Source organism: Cylas formicarius, unplaced genomic scaffold, assembly GCF_029955315.1.
Source record: "Cylas formicarius isolate icCylForm1 unplaced genomic scaffold, icCylForm1.1 PGA_scaffold_2__14_contigs__length_35257938, whole genome shotgun sequence".
Lineage (NCBI taxonomy): Eukaryota > Metazoa > Arthropoda > Insecta > Coleoptera > Brentidae > Cylas > Cylas formicarius.
The window spans coordinates 20,485,527-20,506,655 of NW_026844319.1; the positions used below are offsets into that span (position 1 = coordinate 20,485,527).

Here is a 21,129-nt window from a genome sequence, read left to right on the forward strand (position 1 = left end):
ATATGTAACCAAAAATACAAACGCAAACGTCACTTTTTGACAAGGGTTTCGCCAAAACGAATTTCAGGGCTATTTGCCTTGAAATCTCACGTTCGAAGCCTTTGTTGTACGCCGACATGAAGTCGAACGGCTTTTAGAACAGTTTCGGCGAATATATACCTAGATATTATGATTTCAAAAGAGAGAAAATAAAATAGTTATGACAGAAATGTCGCCATCAGAGGTAAGGATTGTTTACTTGTTTTTTCTGCTTGCATTTTAGACACAAAAACTTGATATTTTTTCGCAATAAATCGATGTTTTAGAGACGTTTGCAAAAAGAGTTAATGTCTCTTATAAAAGATCCACCGCCGGGGGTTTCGGTAGATGCTGATCAAGCTGGACAAAATTTGTTGCAGTGAGTACAACAAGAATGTGTCGTTGATTTATAATACAAAATTGCCATATTTACTTTGGTATTAGATGGATTATTCGTATGGAGGGAGCCACAGGTACTTTATATGAGGGCGAGAGTTTCCAGTTGCAATTTAAGTTCAGTTACAAGTACCCATTTGATTCGCCTGAAGTTATTTTTGTGGGTAACAACATTCCCGTGCACCCTCATGTGTACAGTAACGGCCACATATGCCTATCAATTTTGACTGACGATTGGTCCCCTGCGCTTAGTGTTCAGTCAGTATGCCTTTCAATTATATCTATGCTCAGTAGCTGCAAAGAGAAGCAAAGGCCGCCAGATAATGCCTTTTATGTTAAAACTTGTAATAAAAATCCAAAGAAAACCAAATGGTGGTATCATGGTAAGACAGTATTGGGCCTACCAAGTGTAAAAAGTAACTTTGTTTTTTGCAGATGATTCAGTCTAGTTCATTCGGAGATCAAAATTTAAAGTACTTTCATTTATTTTTGCTCTTAGTTCTTTATGTTATTATATTTTATAAAATTAATATTATATTGGATTGGATAATTAAATCAGTTATAATGATGTCTGTAGCTTCCTAGTAAGTAAGAAAAATGTTTACTTTTTAATTACGGGATTTTATTTCCAATCCACCATCTCCTTGGGAATAGAATTTGATTTGAATTATTATTTTTGAGTTCATATTGTTAAACCTGATTACCGGACTGACTTCTGTGGTCTTCCTTTTTACCACTATGTAAATTGCTTATAAATAATAGTCTTTAAGTGGAACGTCACTCATTATCCTTCATTCCTTGCCTTTCCACAATTATTACCTTGTGTTTTGATCATATTGGCCGATTAATCCTTGCGGTGTTTTACTAGAAATGGTAGGAAGAGACAGATTTCATATCAATTTACATGTTTTTAATAGTCTGTGTAACAGATGACAGATTTCAGATACGTCGCGTCAAAATGATGTCAAATGTCAATAATTCGATGATGGCAGTAATATACTTTTGATGTTTAAATGTAGGATTTTCTAAAGACAAATTTAAATTAACTGCATTTTACTCGTGAACACTACAATCCAGCACCCTAAACGGCTCCCCGCACCTAAAGGCGCTTATTCATTGTAGAAATTGCGATTGCCGACTGTTGCAAAATCTACACGTCACAAAAATGAAATCCAATTCGAAAAATTCGTCTGGTTAAGGTGCATAACCGAAAGATGCAATCGAATACGAAAACGAAGGAGATGTTCATTTTAAGGGCTTTGGAGAAAATTTTAAACGACAAGGAAATTAAGCGATCTAATCACTCTCAGCTCAAAAGGGCATGTGAAGCTGCCTTGGGTGGGTAACTTGCTTTATTTAATTTTCTGAATTTGTTAACAATAGTTACTGATAATCTTCGGAATGTGCTCCAAAAGCACTACAAACCTGTATTTTTTCATTGATCACAACTTAATTTTTCCTAGTTCAGTATAATTTTTGCATTAAAATATGACTGCAATATTAGTAATTTTTATGGGCATTAATTAAACTAAAACTCTGCAGAATGGGATTAATTTTCTATTGTCTTTTTTGGTAGCATTTATCTTATCAATTTTTTGGAATCCTGTATGGATTACGCAGATCTAAAAAATTTACAAAGTAGTTGTAAAATAAAGTTTGCAATGTGTTTTTCTCCAAGATAATGAAGAAAATATTTGCAAATTTAAGAAGAAATAGTTGGTTTGTTAGTAATGGTGAGGTGTTTTTTCCACATTTTTGAATGTAACTTATCCAAGTGTAATGTTTTAGATGGTATTTCAATTATTAACTTCTTAAAATTCCAGTTACTTACTCTTTTAGTGGTGCCATTTGTCACAAATTATTAGATAAAATTGAACATTTTATCAAATCCCTTGTGTGTAGCAGATTCTTAATTAAACAGTTCTGTTACAGACAAGGTCATTTTGGTATTTTTTTGCATTTAAGCTTATGCAATCATTATTAATCCCCTTTTTCTCTGATCCATTTACAAAATTTTTTTGTTCCAGAGGAGCTCCGAAAGGAAACTCAGCTCCAAACTATCTCTAGTGAGGATGAAAAAGAAAAAATATCAGACGCTTTGCCTTTACCAAAAAGCGGCGATGCCAATTCTTTGACAACCGAAAAATACTTTCTACCATTTGAATTAGCGTGCCAAAGCAAATCTGCCAGAATTGTAACAACTGCCCTTGACTGTTTGCAGAAGCTCATAGCTTATGGACACTTGACAGCTAACATTGTCGACTCTACCACACCGGGCAAGTTACTGATTGACAGAATTGTGGAGACTATTTGCGCCTGTTTTACGGGTACCCAAACCGACGAAGGTGTGCAGTTGCAGATAATCAAAGCACTTCTCACTGTGGTGACAAGCCAGCATGTGGAGGTGCATGAAGGTACTATACTGCTCGCCGTTCGGACATGCTACAATATTTTTTTGGCTAGTAAAAATTTGATTAACCAAACCACAGCTCGAGCAACCTTGACCCAAATGCTTAATGTCATATTCACTCGTATGGAGAACCAAGCATTGGAGGCTGAAATTAATTTGGAATTGCATACTGCTTCTACACCTAATGATGTCAAAGTTATCACAATTCCTACTGACGGAGAGGTTAACTATTCAGACGAGGAAACAAAACAAAAAGCAGTAGGAACTGAAAATGAATGTGGGGTTGATGATATTTTGGACGCCATTCTCGACGGAGTCATGGCCGATGTGGAGGCGAGGCTTAGTATGTCAGGGTCTTTGAATTCCATTGAAGACCCCGAAACTAAAAGTCTGTCTTCTATCACGAGGTAGGCAGCATGCATTACTGATGTATTGATCACTTTAAAGTGACTGCAGTTTTCACGCCACATGATTGTTTCTTTTGATCTAGCTATTAGTTTTTAAAAACAATATTCTAGCTATCAGTTTTTAAAAACAATACCTTTAATATGTATTTACACTTATAGCATAGAACATAGTTAGCTATTATGGTATAAGATCCAAAGGAGATTTGAGCAATAATAGGAAACTCCATTTTTATTTTGCATCTGTGATAGCATTTAGTTAGAAATAAAAATAATATTCTACAAGTAATATTTTCTAAATGTAAAAAATAATTGTGCTTCAGCATTCTGAAAACTTCTTTGAGGGATCTTCAAAGTGAGCCAAATTTGGTAACTTATGACGATTTCCATCAGGACTACTTTGCGTTGTTTTTTCAAGGTTTTATTACCGAATAGTTCAACAGTTTGCAAAAGAATGACGACGAAAGCACATAATAAAATAATTATAAGAATAATGACAATCATCATTCTTTTTATTTTGTACAGCACAGGGGTATTTATGCAGATAATGAAAAACAAAAAAAAAACAAAAGCAAGTAACATAAAAAAGGAACGAGGTATAATTGTCAAAGATTTTTGTATTGATTACGAAAATAAGACCTTGACAAATAGTTATACAATCTATTGATTGTTTTACGGCGTTCCTCCCTTATTGATAGAGCTTCCACGGCCCAAGGCTGCTGTTTTACTAAATGAAACGCACCAACAGATATAATCAATCATCAATTATGTCAAGAAATCTCAACGCATTCGCCTCACTGGTTGATGATGCATCTCGGGTAAACCTTTTAGGAGTTATCGAAATTTATTTTGAAAATGTTCAAACGCTCCCCACTACTGCTTTCCCTTCAGTGATAGAGCAAAGAAAATGAAACAGAAACATCTAAATTTAGATTTAAATTATATCCCCCGATGGTAATTTCAGTAACTCGCAAAAACGTTGCCCTTACTAGGACACAGTACTTAACGACATGCAGTAATTTTTTTGTCAAGATTAGTATGGATAAACGTCCTGAATGCCGTCATAAACGGAGACGTCGACTCGCAATTACCCAATTTCTTAATCAAAATCGTAATATCGAGACAGCTGGCCAGTAGTATTTTTATTGTAGGGTACCGTCGCAAGAAAGTATGGACGCTCACAGCGAAAACGACACGGCTGTGACAGCAAAATTCACCCACGTCCTCCAGAAGGATGCTTTCCTAGTGTTCCGCGCCTTATGCAAACTGTCAATGAAACCTCTTCCCGAAGGCACTCCAGATCCCAAGTGGCACGAGTTGCGTTCCAAAATCCTCTCCCTTCAGTTACTGCTTTCGATACTTCAGAACGCGGGTCCCGTGTTTCGTTCGAACGACATGTTCATCACGGCAATCAAGCAGTACCTCTGTGTCGCGCTGTCTAAAAATGGCGTCAGCTCGATACCGAAAGTGTTTGAGTTGTCTCTGGCGATATTCTTAGCGCTGCTGACAAATTTCAAACTTCACCTGAAGATGCAGGTCGAGGTATTCTTCAAAGAGATATTTCTCAATATTTTGGAGACTTCCAACTCTTCGTTCGAACACAAATGGATGGTGATGCAGGCTTTGACCAAGATATGCGGCGACGCCCAGTCTGTCGTCGACATTTACGTTAATTACGACTGCGATTTGACCGCGGCAAACCTCTTCGAACGTCTGGTTAGTGATTTGTTCAAGGTAGCGCAACGTAAGCACTCGCAGGAGATGGGCGTGTCGCCCAACCAGGAAAAAACCATGAGGCTTAAAGGGTTGGAGTGTTTGGTGTCTATTTTGAAGTGCATGGTGGAGTGGAGCAAGGATTTGTATGTCAACCCGAATCTGCAGAGCACTGTGGGCGAACAGGAACTTAAAGAGAAGGACAGTGTTTCATTGAAGAGTCACGGAGGAAGCACCAATAGTCTTAACTCGAGCGATAGCGGGAATAAGGAGGTTCTTGATTCGCCCGAACAATTGGAAGTTCTTAAGCAACAAAAGGAGGTTAGTTTGATATGTGTGTTAATGTAGCAAATAGTCTCCTTAGGAAATATTAATTATTGATATGTCGCGCTCGTCCCTTGAAGTAACCGGATTAGGTGTTCTGTTATTCTTTCCTCTTGAATCCTTTAGTTAACATTTTTTTAAGGCAACCTCTTTACTTGCGCAAAGTAACGTAACAACAACACTGTGTAATATTTTTCTTCTTTTTATTTATAACAAATTGCATATATAAAAATTCTGAAGGCTTTGATTAGAGAAGACAACACTTGGGTTGCACTCCGCAGGTTTGGGAAACGGGTATCGACATGTTTAACCGCAAACCCAAAAAGGGCCTGACCTACCTCCAGGACCACGGGTTGCTGGGCGGAACCGTGGAAGAGGTGGCCAAATTCCTACATGCCGACGAGCGCCTAGATAAAACCAACATCGGTGACTTTTTGGGCGACAACGACGACTTCAGCAAGGAAATCATGTACACGTATGTTGACCAATTGGACTTTGTCAACATGGATTTTGTGGCCGCCTTGAGAACGTTCCTCGATGGCTTTAGGCTGCCGGGGGAAGCACAGAAAATCGACAGGTGAGAGGTACTCTTGTTTATTGTCCAAGTTAAATAATTTTCTATATACACCTTAGAGGCTTGCCCCTAGCTAGAGTTGCGCTTTTTCCTTTCTTCAGTTTTTAGCAATGTCTTCTCAGAATACCGCTCTCGATATGGTTTTTTTTTGTTACTCTTTTTGCATAGTAAACATTCTACACACCTGGCATAACTGTTTAACAACTTTATGGGATTTAGACGTGAACGATTTCTGCCAAATATATGTCTGAGTGTTTCCTTCTGTATTCTAGGTTTTTGTTGCTACAAGGTTTACCATCGTTGAGGTATAGTGGTTGTTCTTAATAAGATTACACACTTCTCTCCAAAGGAGAGTTCACCTCCCCTTTTTTAATATTTTTTTTACTTCCTAAACTGAGTTGATAAATTTCTTCAGTCACTTGTTTATTAAGCAATCGCTCCCCTCGTTCCAAATGAAACTCGTGACAAAAATGTGCGTTTGTTGCGTAAATATTCTATTATCTGTGACAGCTTTTGCAATAGTGAATGTGGAAAATTTTCAGATAAGTTGAAATTTTTAAGACAGTGTTAGAGGTCAAGTAACTCCTTATCTACATTTTTCAGATTGCTTACTTTAACTTTTTGTTTTGGCTTAGAGACAGGTTTATTAAAAATACTACTCGTATATATCAAAGCATAATGCGAGATATCTGATCCAAAATGAAATGTACCACACATAAAACTTTTCTAGAATATTTGGAATTAGAATATGGTCAATAAGAGCAGAAGTTTTGTTATTAATATGTGGCAGAAAATACTTGTAAGTTCAATGCAATCACCGTAACTATCAGAGTAATAAGTAGCAACCATTAAACTGATATAAAAGTCACCTCCTCACACAATATTAACACAAGAAAAGTCGGACCGTCTAGTTTTAAAAAGTTCTAAGATATTTTTGAACTTGGAATATACGGGTTGATACTTGCAAAGTAAGGCGTTAATGATCTTATATTTAAAAAAATATAAAAAAAATATAATCATACTAAAAAAAATGCTTGGTAGAAATCATTTCCGCATCCGGTAACTAAATTTTTTGACTCGTCCAGACCATATTGTTGCCAAACTTTTCCTTAGCAAGTGAAAGTAACTCATGCCTAGATTTCGTAAAGTCTTCCAACAAAAACACTTTAGCCCCTTTTTAAATCATTTTTACTGAAGTAAATATTGTTCCGCTCTTTGATCGTCTCAAATGAAGCTACAATTGGTCTTGGGTATTTTTTATCTTGAACTCTGCAGACACGAAAACAGGTTGCCATAGAAACGTTTCCTATGTCCATTTTGTTAGCAAATAATTCTCTCACTGACTTTTGCGTATCTTCATCTTTGTTCCGTCAATCCAAAAATTCTAATAAGCTGTTTCAGTTTCTCAAGTTGTTCCAAGTTGTCCAACCTCCTTTGTAACTCACTATTTTCTTTCTGAAGTAATATTATCTTCCTTCAGCTGATCTGCTCATTGTTGCATTTTATCAAGAATTTTTTCGGCAAAAAAATCTTAGTTTGAGATAAATTCGTTTAATACCTCATTTGCCACATCCTTAGCGATGTTTTTTAACTCAAGTTTTTGTGCCTCAGTAAAAACCATCATCAATAGGCACTCGATGTAGGTTTTAAAAAGAATTACTTACTTATTAGGTTAACTATTTGAGGCGTAACTTCTAAAACTTGTGTCTAGATCGCTTGCAATTGGCTTTGGTAACAGCAAATTTTCACACAGGGAAACACTTCACACCACTAAAAACGGAGCATTTTAATTAAAAGCTACCGAGGACCACTTTTTTGCTCTTGTAGTTGGTTTTTGCAACCACAAGGAAGGGATATCACTTCTGCTGTCTGTTTTTTACGCCACATATTTTATTTTCCAGACTGATGGAGAAATTTGCGAGCCGTTACTGTGAGTGCAACCCGAACAACGCGTTATTCTCGAGCGCGGACAGCGCGTACGTCTTGGCGTTCTCCATAATAATGCTGACCACGGACCTCCATTCGCCCCAGGTGAAAAACAAAATGACCAAAGAGCAGTACATTCGATTGAATCGCGGCAACACCGAGTGCAAGGAGGTGCCCGAAGAGTACCTGTCCCAGATTTACGACGAGATCGCCGGCCACGAGATTAAAATGAAGAACACGGTGAACAAGCCGGGCAAACAGCAGCAAATCAACAACGAGAAACGCAGGAAGACGCTGTTCAATATGGAAATGGAAGCGATGTCGACCGCGGCGAAAAACCTGATGGAGTCGGTGTCGCACGTCCAGGCGCCGTTCACCACCGCGAAGCATCTCGAACACGTGAGGCCGATGTTCAAGATGGCGTGGACGTCGTTCTTGGCCGCGTTCAGCGTCGGTTTGCAGGACTGCGACGACCCGGAAGTCGCGACCCTTTGCCTGGAAGGGATCAGATGCGCGATCAGGATCGCTTGCATATTCCACATGACGCTCGAACGGGACGCGTATGTCCAGGCGTTGGCGAGGTTCACCTTGTTGACCGCCAATTCGCCCATCATGGACATGAAGTCCAAAAATATCGAAACGATCAAAACGCTGATCACCGTCGCGCACACCGACGGCAACTACTTGGGCACCTCGTGGCTGGATATACTCAAGTGCATTTCGCAACTGGAACTGGCACAGCTGATCGGTACGGGTGTGCGACCGGAATTTCTCTCCGGTCCCGGACACAAACCGCCCGATCCCAGTAACAAAGAACAGATCATCCAGACCAATTCGCAGAGCGTTGTCGTCGCGGTCGATCGTATTTTCACCGGGTCCGTCCGCTTGGACGGCGACGCCATCGTCGACTTCGTCAAAGCGCTGTGTCAGATTTCGTCAGATGAATTGGCGCATCCCGGCCACCCGCGCATGTTCTCCCTGCAGAAGATCGTCGAAATCTCGTACTACAACATGGGCAGGATCAGGCTGCAGTGGTCGCGCATTTGGCAAGTGCTCGGCGAACATTTTAACGCGGTCGGGTGCAGCAGGAACGAGGAGGTGTCCTTCTTCGCGGTCGACAGTCTGCGCCAGCTCTCCATGAAGTTCATCGAGAAGGGCGAGTTCTCGAATTTCCGCTTCCAGAAGGATTTCCTGCGACCGTTCGAGCACATAATGAAGAAAAACGTGTCGCCGACGATACGGGACATGGTCGTGCGGTGCGTCGCGCAAATGGTCAACTCGCAAGCTAGCAACGTCAAGTCGGGCTGGAAGAATATATTTTCGGTCTTCCATTTGGCCGCGGGCGATCAGGAGGAGGCGATAGTCGAGCTGGCGTTTCAGACCACCGGGAAAATCATCACCGAACTGTACGATCGGCAGTTTCCGGCGATGATCGACTCGTTCCAAGACGCCGTGAGGTGTTTGTCGGAGTTCGCGTGCAACGCCCGTTTTCCCGACACCTCTATGGAAGCGATCAGGTTGATTAGGTCGTGCGCGCACAGCGTCAGCACCGCCCCGAACTTGTTCGTCGAGCACGGCGGCATGGAGACGGACGTCGCGATCACGGAAGAAGACCGGGTGTGGGTAAGGGGCTGGTTCCCTTTGCTGTTCTCGCTCACCTGCGTCGTCAATCGGTGCAAGCTCGACGTGAGGACCAGGGCGTTGACCGTGTTGTTCGAAATTATCAAGACGTACGGCGACACCTATCGGCCGCACTGGTGGAAGGATCTGTTCAAGGTCCTGTTCCGTATCTTCGACAATATGAAGCTGCCCGAAAAGCACGCGGAGAAGGCCGAATGGATGACGACGACGTGCAACCACGCGTTGTACGCGATCATCGACGTGTTCACGCAGTACTTTGACGTGCTCGGACCGTTGCTGCTCGAAGAGTTGTACGCGCAGCTGCACTGGTGCGTGCAGCAGGACAACGAGCAGCTCGCGAAATCGGGTACCAACTGTCTAGAGAACCTGGTGAATTCAAACGGGCACAAGTTTACAGAAGCGACGTGGGAGAAAACGTGTCAGTGCATGGTGGACATATTCAATTCGACGTTTCCGGCGGCGCTGCTCACGTGGAAGCCCGAATCGATGAAGACGACGGCGGTGATCGAGAACAACGGCGACGTGAACACGAAACTGAAAGGGATCTTGAAGAGGCCGAGCGGTGATAGCGCGCAGGTGAACGCAGACGCCGCCCTGTTCGCGAGTCTCGAGATCAAGAGCGTCGTTCAGCTGGAACTGATTCAGACGATCGATAATATAGTTTTTTACCCGGCGACGTCGCGGAAAGAGGACGCGGAAACGTTGGCGCTGGCCGCGGCCGACATGACGGGAAACGGCAACCTGACAGAATTTCAACGCGAGGAGCAGGGCATGTACAGGTTGCTCAGTTCGCCGCACTTGCTGCTGCTGACGGAATGTTTGCTGCAATCTCACAGGTGAGCGGACGTGCGAATAAGATGGGTTGCGTTGATCTGACATCGGTAATGGACCGGTTACTGTCGCACTTCAAAATAAACAAGACTGCTTTCGAAAAAACGTCGGTGGGCGGGACAACATCGTAGCGCGTAGCGCGGACCAGGTTTTTATTTCAAAAATAAGCCGCTTTGGGTTTTTTTGTCCTAGAGGGACGCATTGTTTTTCTATCGTACTCCTGCGAACCACTATGAAACTTCAAAGTTACGGGAACTTATGGTAAATATTAAAATTTGTACTGGCAATTGCGATTTAAACGTATATATTTTTTAAATATCTCGCGCACCCTGTATTATAGACGAAAACTGAAACTCTCTCGACACAGTTTACGATACTGTTCAAATCAAATTTACTCACAAAAACGGCAGTTTCGAGGATCTTACATTTTTTTTGCCCATAAACGACACACCCTTTATATAATTCAAACAACGTTCGAAATAGAGGTTAAAGCCCTGAATCTCCCACGTTTCCTGGTATATGAATTTTTCCAATAGAGTAAATGGTTTTCGAGAAAATACTTGTTTTCTGAAACCATGCAGTATGTCATAATAGTCGATGACGTCATCACGTGAAGATTGAGGGCAAAAAATGCTGATTTTTATTTGGTTTTTGTCAAATATCTCGAACAGTGTACTGTTTAAACTATTTAGCCACATTTTTTACGAATTTGGAGTTACGGCTAATAATTTAAACTGGAAAGGGGATTTTTCTTTGTCTTTTAGATTTTTGACCATAATTGAAAAACCCCGTATATAATCGAAAAAATGCTTGAAATAAAAGTTATATTACTGGATCCTCCGCGTCTGTTTAAAGAATTTTGCTGATCGGGTTAATAGAAAATATTTTTTTTCTAAAAACCAAAGTAACGCCCACATTAATGGTTTAAATGTGGGACTTCTATTTCTCTGCGGAATCTGAAGTCCACAGCTGCAAATTTAGGGCACCTACAACATTTTTTAATATTACACGGTATATCGCGAACACCTTGTACCATAGGTAAAAACCTTAAAACAAATTGACTTCTGAATCGCTCTCTTCTAGTTATGGTAAATTTTAATTAAAAGAGGAACCTCTCAGTTTTTTGCTAATACTGGCCACATCCTGTACATTTTTAAAAAATTTCAGAAATAAAAGTTTGTAGCATTGGGCCTGGCGTATCTTTTGATACACGATTTTTTTCGATCTCGTCAACCGCTTTCGAAAAATGATTTTTTTTTAGATCCATGCAAACGCGGTTTTTAAATTTTGAAAAAATACTTCCTGACCCCCCATAAGTCGATAGCTTCGAATTTCGGACACTTAACGTGTTTCATAGCGATGTTCAAAAAAAGAGCCGAAAGTTGAAAAAAAAATGGCCGCCGATATACGATTGCCGCCATTTTTACAACTCGCGGACGGTTTAAAAGGAGCAAAATTTGAATCATCTCTATCAAACCGTTCGTAAGTTATCGACGTAAAAGTCAAAAATAGAGAACGGAAACCGAACAACAAACAAAAAATTTTTTTTTGACGCTGATTCGTTCTGTACCGATGGCGATCCCGTTGGAGCTACTCTTACCGAGATCTCGAGTTTAATGAGGAGCGCGAATACTTTCTCGCAAGTAACAACTATTGAAATTTGGTCCCGAAAATATACTGGGGTTAACCGTTGCAGCCTCATAGGTGTGGTAAGTAAATCACTTCGCATTTTATAGTTTATGATGTCACTAAATTATTCCTTTACTGCTTCACCGCGAAATCATTTGAAATGCAATTTTCACTAGTACCTAAACTCTAACTCTCGAAAAAACTTTAAATTCGTGTGTGAACAAGTGGGGCGATCGGCCTTGTTTGCATGTATGCAAGCGCAATTCGTGGAAAAGAATTTCGAGCAGACCAATTTTAGGGTATTTACATGGCAATGAAGGAAGCACAGCTAAAGTACGGATTATGCTGGTTACTGTATTGAACTGAACTTGAACCTGTGATGAAAGATACACATATACATATAGATACAATGTCAAGTTCCCAACAGTGTCTTTAGCAGCTTTGTTTAAATTATTTTTTGATGTTTGATTAGTGGAGAGCGCGTTATATCAGTTGTGGTCTATCTATGATTGTCGTGTCAGTTGATTTTGCGGCGAGAAAGACATCAAATAGGTTTGGTACACAATGTGAAACGGAAACACCAAAAAATAGTCTACTCTTTTAATAAGGCTTAATTAATGAGTATAAAATTCATTAGCGTTATACTCCCAACAGTACAAAAGATACTCGTTTTTTTTTAAACTCTCTCTTATCGGGATGTAAAACATTTCCCTTTCCTTCCGTCGATACCAGATGCGTCCGCCATTACGATCAAACGCGCTTTTTCTTATGGACTTACAGGCTGGCCAAGTCGTTCAATTTGGATCACGAGCAGCGACACCTGCTATGGAAAGCGGGATACCGCGGCTCGGTGAAACCCAACCTCCTTAAACAGGAGACCCAAAGCTTGGCTTGTCTGCTGCGCATCCTGTTTAAAGTGTATTGCGACGAGGGACGGCGTGAACACTGGGGCGCCGTCGAAAACGTCTTGATCGGAGTGTGCCAGGAGGCGTTCGACTACTTTCTGCGACTACGCAGCGAGGCGCACCGCGAGGCCTGGACGTCGTTGCTGCTGCTGGTCCTAACCAAATTGCTTAAGATGCCCGACAGCAGGGTACGGCGTCGTGAACGAAATTCGATATTATGGCGACGTCATCGCTTTGATTTTAGTTTGCGGTGCACGTGTCAAAGTATTACCTCCACTTCTGCGACATCGTGTGCTTAGATCTCAAGGCAGAGTTGAGGTCCATCCTGCGCAGGGTTTTTCTCAGGATAGGACCGGTGTTTCACATAACCACCTAGCCGATTGGTGGGTGGTCGATCAGTTTTGAATGGCAGTAGGGATGGAGATGAGCAAAGAAAATAATTTGTTTCGAGATACAACATGTGGAGTCGACTCGGCTGAAGATAGCTGCGAAATTGGATATACTAAATCGTTTAGGGATTAGTTCCTTCTAGAAAGTAAAAGGTTGAATTTGCCAGAAGATGTAAGTGGCGACATCGATAAGCAAGGATGCTGCGTACCTATACCGTGTTTAACAAATTTTGTTTAAATATTAGCTATTTATATTCTACATAGCACGCAAATTTTAATACGTTGAATTTTTTAGTCGAAATTCCCTGTAAATAAAGGTATGTTCTCAGAGCGAGAGGGAGAGTGTGAAAGAAAGATCATTCCGCGTTAGGTGATAATAAGAATAAGTTGTGCCTTCATAGCCCCCTGTACATTTATTGTTTGAAAGGATCGATGGCGATGTATAAATAACAAAAAAAAAAAATATATTGGTAATTTATTTTGTCGTTTTAGGTTTGTTATTGTTTTATTCTAATATCAAAATGTTTTACAAAAAAAATAAATATACAGTTGCTTAGTAATATTACACGCGAGTCGTTTTATTTCAAATTTCGTAAATAATTTTATTTATAAATTTTTTAAGGTAAAAAAATTCAGTCGGAGTACAGCCAAAAGTAGTGCGACAATGTTTTTTAAAATGCTTTGCATCGAAAATATTCTTAACCATCTCTAACTGATTTCAAAACTCACCCAAGAGAAATAGCACCTGATTTGTAGCCTTATTGGACTCTATACTTTAGTAGCGCTTTGCGACATCGAAATGGTGTGTTTCGACGCAGGCAGATCGATCGAGCCTTGTGAACCCAATGAACGTGTAGTACTTTTAGCTGACGAAGGTCTCTTGGCGGACAAAGTTCTTTTTAGCCTATCGATTTTACGCTGCCTGTCGTTGGCGATTATCTGCATCTGATCACGTATAGAGAGATCGAAAAATATGTCGTGGAAGGCGTAACATGCAGCGGAAATCTAAAAGTAATCATTAATCTGAATCGTTTTGACATAGCTCGATTCTCTGCCCAACCCATCAATGAAACTAGTCATTAATTCAATTTTTAGTCCTCCGCTTTTATTAAGGATTTGAAAAAACCGAAGAATTTGTAGAAAATTACTGCATACAACAGAATTTGAGTCGTACAAGTATTAGTTTGTAAAACTTCAAAGTAAAAACACAGACAACGCTACCATCGATGTTAATAAAAGGCATATATAAAAAGCTAACAAGATTGCAAGTTAATATGTATATGTAGGTCGCAGATAGTATGCACATTAAGAAAAGTGAAATTATCCATTTTATTAAAGTGGTTCTCCGGTAAATCATTCCATTGTATAGTAAGTTATTAATTCTAAATACTCGTCTCTCCGTATTTATCTTAGAACACTTGCAAGCAAAAAGCTCTTTTTTTTATCAAACATTTTTGAGGTTTGAGTTAGGTTGCCGAAATTGTTCTTCTAAATTTGGGTATCAACTAGAACGATTTAGACACGTTTGGTAATACAGCAACCGATAAATATAGACAACATAATTGTAGATGTCGCCTAGCTCTATTTATACCCTAAAAATATTCGTTGGAAGGGCGGTTACACCATATATAATTTAAGTCGTATTCAAGTTAAAGGATATAAATAACTAATCTTAAATGTACCTGTTGTATCAACCTTCTGTGTAATTCGACGTCTTTCGCGTCGATATGGTCAGACCGATGCAATTCTAAGGCACACATCAGCACATCTCTTATTGTTTCAATTAGCTTTTGAACCCTTTCGGTGCGAAGCAACCTCCGCGTCAGGTAACCCTTGACGTGGGCCCCAATTATACTGGCGGCCCATGCCTGAAATTTGACATGCAAAACATTTTGTCCAAATATATACCTATATATTGGAACCCATTCATGATTTATTTTAAATTAATTAATTCCTTTCCTATTTCTATTCCCTGGCAAGGACTAACCAAAATAATAGGAGTGCTGTGATATATTATCAGTCGACATGGAGTAGAGAGTATTTAAGAAAAATAAAGGTTGGAGCTCTGTTTAGATGCAAAGGACTTTGCAGGAGTCTTAAACCACCAAAGGAAAAAAATGTCATTTTGGAAATACAAGATGTTCTATTGGGTTTTGCATTGTTCTGGGCCTTACCTCTCGGTTTTGAGTCGCGGGAAATAGTTCTCTGCTGATCTCAAGATGTTTCAAATTATCTTTCCAAGTGGATTTTCTGCTCGGTGAAGATGTATTTAACACTTCACATCTATTTTCCAAGTCAATCAGTTTTAGGGGCGGAGTATTTGGGGCAGTTAAAGTGTCAGACTCGCTAAGACTGTAGTGAATCGACTGACTAGGTGACATTGAAAAAGTGCTGCTGCGTCTTATCCTACTTCTTGGTTTTGTTTTCTCGGTAGCTGACAGAGGTGACATATTTGATTCGTCAGGAGAATAATTACAGTCATATCGATCAAGTCGTTGTTGTTGTTCTGATTGTTGTTTTCGGACTAACTCCATAATTTGATCTGCATAATTTTCTGGTATTTCTTTTAGTACCTTCATAAACTCACAGTCGGCATCAAGAACGTCAAACGGATCTTTCATAAAGAATGTTGCTCGCTTTTGTTCCTTGGTCGTATTAGCCTCTTCAGGTTTATTTGTGTTAACCATAATTTGCTGAACTGATATATCAGTTTGAAATACTTCTATTGTGGGAGATTTAATTTCCTCCAGTTTGCTGTTGTCATTTTGATAGACAGTATTTATACTGCTGTAGCCACCACTTTCAGACGAGCTTCTAAGGCGGTCCGTAGAACCTTGGCTACAGTCCGAAATTTTGCGCAAATGAGCTAGAAGCAATGGGCTAGGAGCCTCTAAAGTATAAGAATTGCTTCTGATAAGACGTGGTTTATTAAGCAGTTCTGGTTCAACTTTTGACTCATTTTTACACATTACATTACTTACTAAACTGGTTTCAGGATTCTCACAATTATCACAGTTACTTTTCAATTCGGATCTGTCAACAATCACTTTCACGGTATCACCAACATATTCGGTCACTTCGACAATATCTTTGTTTAAATGGACGAGCTTTTTAGCTCCCTTATCGAAATTTGGAATTTCGAGTGCCTCAATGTGGCTATCTCCAAAACTACCGTCTAAATTAGGACTCTCTATTAAACATCGAGTTGTAAGGAGATCATTCAAGTGTTTGCGTAAAGCCCTGCAGTTTTTTAAACGTTGCTCCAGTTTGATGGCTTGCTGTTTGTGCATGTTGATTTCCTTTCGCCTTTCTGAAGTGATCTGACAAAAGAGGTTGGTTCGTTCCCGCTTCCATAATAATAATAATACTTACAAGCGGTGGTAATATTGGCTTTCCATTTAGCTTTATACAAGACACGTACGGATGCTTAATCATTATAATTAATTCGTTAAAGTAAAAATCTGTTATAGACAAAAAGTTTGTTTATATTCATGCCACTAGTTGAGAGATGACGTTTCGTCACTTTGCACCGGCTTTTTTCAACAAGGATCAACAAAAAATAAAAGAGTACCTAACACGATGTAACTTTACATAATTATTAATTACCGTAACACGTGAAACCTAAAATTTGCAAACAACAAAATATGGCATATCCTGCGTCCTTTGTTTAATTTATTATTAGGTCACAGAATAGATGAAGAACTTGTCATTTGTCTTTTCTGTGATTAGGTTTCAGTCTAACCACTCGTGAAAAAGAAACGCATAGATCGAAAATGGATGTTACTCTTTCGCAACTTGCGAGGGCTTGATTTGTACAGTAAATGACTTTGCGAGGTTTCAGTGACGTCAGATTAGTATTGCTGAAAACACACAAAAAATCTCCTCAGGAAGCCTGTACCAGAATAAAGCGTCCGCTCGCATCGTTTACTCCCGATCGTAAAACTGTGATTAGCCGCTCTTACAAGGAGATGCGATAAATCGAACAATACGCGTCCATCGCAGACGTCATCAGCGACCATTTACTCCTATGCTTAGAGCGAAAAATAGCATGTTATGGATACACCATAAGATACTAAATGGGAAAAGTTAAGGTTTTTGCGCATACTGCTCCATTTTGAAAAAAATTAACCGTGAGCATTTGCTGCATCTGACCATGAAAATTGTTGTCGGTTGCAGTTTCGCTGATACGGATGTTTAACACAAAGCCGAAGTAAGATTGCGTTACATGCGTCTGCGGGCGTTCGCTTAGCAACAATCGTAGAACACAGTTGGTGGCGAAATATTAATTGGGAGAAGTTAAGGTAGTAATAATTTTACAAATACATTCATAAAGTTGAAACAATATCTATCTTTTAATGGTTTTGCTCCGTATATCACTTGCGATCTGAAGAGAGGACTTTGCATTTTTGTTGGTGCGAAACAAAAGAAGTGGAGGTAGGTGACGCATCGTAAATGGAGAAAACGAATTTACCCCCTCCTTATTCCCCAACAGCACCTAGTCCTGGGTTCGTCCATAACGTGCCGCCAGCTATTGCTTGTAATTATACTTTTCTCGTAATTAAATAATTAAATAGCGTTAAATAAACCCGTTTATCAACAAAATATACTGTGGGCTTAAAAAAAGATTTTATGTATAATTAAATTGTTTCAATATTATTGTATGGCAAATTTAGTTAGGTATAATTATTCTTTTTAGATTCAGAGCAGCACCACCCGCCTGGACCTCCACGTAAGTTTTATCTTCTTACACGTTTATTGGACTTTAATTGTGGGTATAATTTGTGCAAATCCTATACAAACAATGTCACATGTAATACTTACCGGATACCAACGCGAATGATAACGCGATAATTTGCATTTAATTTTGCTTTAAAAATAGTTCCGGAAGCTATGACTATTTATAATAATCATTATTGTGATAATATAATTTTTTTTAGAGAATACCAACACCAACACTCGTAGAATTTCGTTCAAATTTTTTTGTTGATATTTTGGCCGTCGTCAAAATTTTTCTGTGGAGAATGCCAAGGATATTGTGGCGCCATATATATATATATATATATATATATATATATATATATATATATATATATATATATATATATATGGCGCCATTTTGCCATAGAGAATATCGTCGCCGCCCTATATATATATATATATATATATATATATATATATATATATATATATATATATATATATATATATATATATATATATATATATATACACTACATAGAGACATAATTGCCTTGTCTATGCCGATAATACAGGAACTTACGAAGCAACTATGAAATTTTGTTCGAGAATCTGGCTTATAACCTTGCGGTATTCAACAACCAACATTTCTTCTGACAGATCGTTAATAAGTTTGAATGAGGCATTTTTAAGGCAGGATTTTCTCAAAATATGCCTGTATTTCGTTAAATGTGGTGGGAAAACGAGTGAAGTGGTGGTGGTTGATGAGTGAAATGCGTGAGTGGCTATATCAGGGCCACTATATTATATTAATAGCTATATGCTTTGGCCAGTGCGTGGAAAACTTGCAACAGACAATTAATGATGGTGTTGGGTACTCACCCCTATCCTTGTGTAGGGATGGTAAATACCTCCTCAGGCGCGGATGACATTTTTGTACATGTTCTTTTTCAACAGTAATCTCCACACACTTAACTCGTGTTGTCGCTGAATTTTTAATTGGAATTCAGTACTGCCAAAAAATGGCAGATCCAAACTTATGTTGCCTGGTAGTTATGAGCATAGGCAATATAATATCAACATAATAGCATAGATAATATAATATCCCGCCCGCCATAAAACATTTCAAAATGTCAATATGACAGCAGAACACCATTTTAAATATTTTTTTTAAATGGTAAGGGGGGTCATTGATAGGTCTTTTGATGTGCTATTTGCATAGCAATTTGGAATATATTTGCTTGGTCAGTTTTTGCAAGATAAAAAATGATTTTTAAACACTTTAATTAATTTATTCAGTTGTGATGAAACTATTTTTTTAATTTTTGCTACGGTTAAGTAATAGAACATTTGCAAGCATTCGTTTTCCCTATATACAAGGGTACAAAAAAATAAAAGTAGAGTACCGTCATATACGCGGGCACTGTATAATATATAATGCCGAAGAATGTAAATATGTCAATATGTAAATTAAAATGTTTTAAATCCAACATGTGATCTTATACACCAGGTCCGGGTTTAACCAAGGCAGTTGATTTAAGGCAGCGAAGGTCAGCGGTATACAATTTAAGCAAAACTCTACCAAGAACGCGTTAACCTCAATAACCACTGAACCAGCACGCCTTTGTTACCGTTAAATCCCTGCGATATTAAAATTGATTGGATACCGTCGATTCCAAACTACAGAAAATATACGAGGTTAATCACGGTTTATCATACAGGTGCGTACATATGTTGCCAAACGTCTCGAACTCTGGAGCTATTTTCGAATTGTCCCGATTCGGGAATTATTAGGCGTATTCGGATTTGTTTACTTGGACTATCTTTGAACTGTTTGTCCTCCGACTGCGCAGAACTAGGTGCGCCTTGGCTTCATCCTACAACTGTTTTCGAACTGTCAACGATTTGGTAAAACTCCATATGCCCTTTTAGGATCTCTTCGTCGACTTTGTGTCATAATCTAAATTATATGAATTTTTTGATTATTTTGATGTTCAATTAGTTCAACCTAACTTTTCAATACATTTATTATCAATGTTTGTGCTATACAATAGTTAAGTGTGAGTTTTCAAAGATTCAGTTAAAATAACGTCTAAAAGAGCGTCTATAAAATCTTCATTTTTTTATGATGACGTAGAACTTGAACTTGATGACTCAGTCATATTACTTAAATCCATTATATTTCTCACAATAGGACTATGAAAACAATCAAACAAAAAGGAACACAAAGAAAAATCCTATAGCATGAACAGGATATGTCCGGCAAAAATAATCCTAGAATAGTACTTTTGCTATGACAGTCCCAAGACCGTTCGCACAGAGTTTGGAATTTAACCCGAACGTCACTGACCAATAGAAAGAGTACCAAAAAACAGCTCCACCCGGCATACACCTTTTTAGGCTAAGCTAACCAAAACTAACGCCCAACGGCCAGAAAAATTGTTGGTTGCCTACCTTCAAACGTTTAGGTCTTTTTGACCATTATATCATAATTTTAAATATTTTCTTTCCAGTAATAGGGACTAGTTTTTTTTTTGCTTTGTTCACGTATGTTTCAATGATATAACAAAGCGGCGCAACACTTAATTTATTCGCTTATTTAAAAACTACGAGGAAATTAAAAAGTACCGTTTCAGTTCTCGTTGGTAAGCCTGGTTCGTACTTAGTTTTGTTTATGTCAGTTTTTTAATTTTGTTATTAAGTTTGTTTCATTTAATTTAATGCCGTAAATAAATAGCTATATCAAGTACCGAGTAAGTTGTGAGTATATTATAAAATCAACCCCTTTTACAGAAATGGCGCCGACCCAAACAACTACAGTGGTTCACGTTTCCGCCCCTGCAACTGGTCCAGGATCTTGTCCAGTGTGTAAAAACAAGAGCTGGACCGGAACCTATCCTTGTTGCGCCTGGTTACTCTGCTTTTTCTGTTTTCCATGCGGGATAATTTGTTGCTGCTGCATGCGCAAGAAGAAATGCAGCAAATGCGGGTTTACCGTGGGTTAATACTGGCAAAGCTTTCAACTTAACTTTCAAAATACTGTTCGATGTATTTTATTATTAGACGTACGAAGGCTTCAACTATTTCGTTTCAATTGCTATCTATGCTATATGGCTCCAGGTTTACAATACGGACTTCGGAGTGTGAAAAATATCTCCTTAATATGTACGTATGTAGGTTGAACATTAAATACCAAATATTATTATTCTGTTTACATGCAATTTTTGTTCTAAATATATTCCATTTGCTCCTGATCAGTCTTAAAAATATT

General features: G+C 38.9%; 4 protein-coding genes across 6 annotated transcripts; 3 read left to right on the forward strand and 1 right to left on the reverse strand.

The window, feature by feature from the left end:
• Positions 1 to 16: 16 nt before the first annotated feature.
• LOC132697719 (ubiquitin-conjugating enzyme E2 W) lies at positions 17 to 990 on the forward strand. The gene is made up of 4 exons (XM_060663307.1): positions 17 to 223; positions 306 to 397; positions 463 to 797; positions 850 to 990. Exons 1-4 carry the CDS (start codon positions 200 to 202, stop codon positions 861 to 863), a joined length of 465 nt encoding a protein of 154 aa, XP_060519290.1. The 5' UTR covers positions 17 to 199; the 3' UTR covers positions 864 to 990.
• Positions 890 to 13,480, forward strand: LOC132697716 (brefeldin A-inhibited guanine nucleotide-exchange protein 1). Of its 2 annotated transcripts, none has more exons than XM_060663304.1 (8): positions 890 to 998; positions 1,537 to 1,752; positions 2,442 to 3,231; positions 4,380 to 5,262; positions 5,547 to 5,842; positions 7,741 to 10,242; positions 12,647 to 12,959; positions 13,016 to 13,480. In XM_060663304.1, the coding sequence occupies exons 2-8, from the start codon at positions 1,629 to 1,631 to the stop codon at positions 13,145 to 13,147; spliced, it is 5,040 nt and encodes a 1,679-aa protein (XP_060519287.1). In that variant the 5' UTR covers positions 890 to 998; positions 1,537 to 1,628; the 3' UTR covers positions 13,148 to 13,480. The 2 variants fall into 2 exon arrangements, with proteins under 2 accessions (XP_060519287.1, XP_060519286.1); XM_060663303.1 differs by lacking the exon at positions 890 to 998 and adding an exon at positions 1,355 to 1,429.
• LOC132697717 (centriolar coiled-coil protein of 110 kDa) lies at positions 10,291 to 16,860 on the reverse strand. 2 transcript variants are annotated; one of them, XM_060663306.1, is made up of 5 exons: positions 16,533 to 16,860; positions 15,335 to 16,480; positions 14,843 to 15,028; positions 13,890 to 14,165; positions 10,291 to 10,310 (listed from the first exon to the last, which is right to left on the reverse strand). In XM_060663306.1, exons 1-4 carry the CDS (start codon positions 16,593 to 16,595, stop codon positions 13,929 to 13,931), a joined length of 1,632 nt encoding a protein of 543 aa, XP_060519289.1. In that variant the 5' UTR covers positions 16,596 to 16,860; the 3' UTR covers positions 10,291 to 10,310; positions 13,890 to 13,928. The 2 variants fall into 2 exon arrangements, with proteins under 2 accessions (XP_060519289.1, XP_060519288.1); XM_060663305.1 differs by lacking the exon at positions 10,291 to 10,310 and having other exon boundaries at positions 13,622 to 14,165.
• Positions 16,861 to 17,357: 497 nt separating this feature from the next.
• On the forward strand, positions 17,358 to 21,072 carry LOC132698649 (membrane protein BRI3-like; the record flags this gene model as incomplete). Its single annotated transcript, XM_060664843.1, has 5 exons — positions 17,358 to 17,461; positions 17,551 to 17,594; positions 17,653 to 17,697; positions 17,857 to 17,889; positions 20,652 to 21,072. Coding segments are annotated over 5 exons (438 nt in total), but the record flags the coding sequence as incomplete, so codon positions are not given.
• Positions 21,073 to 21,129: the final 57 nt, after the last annotated feature.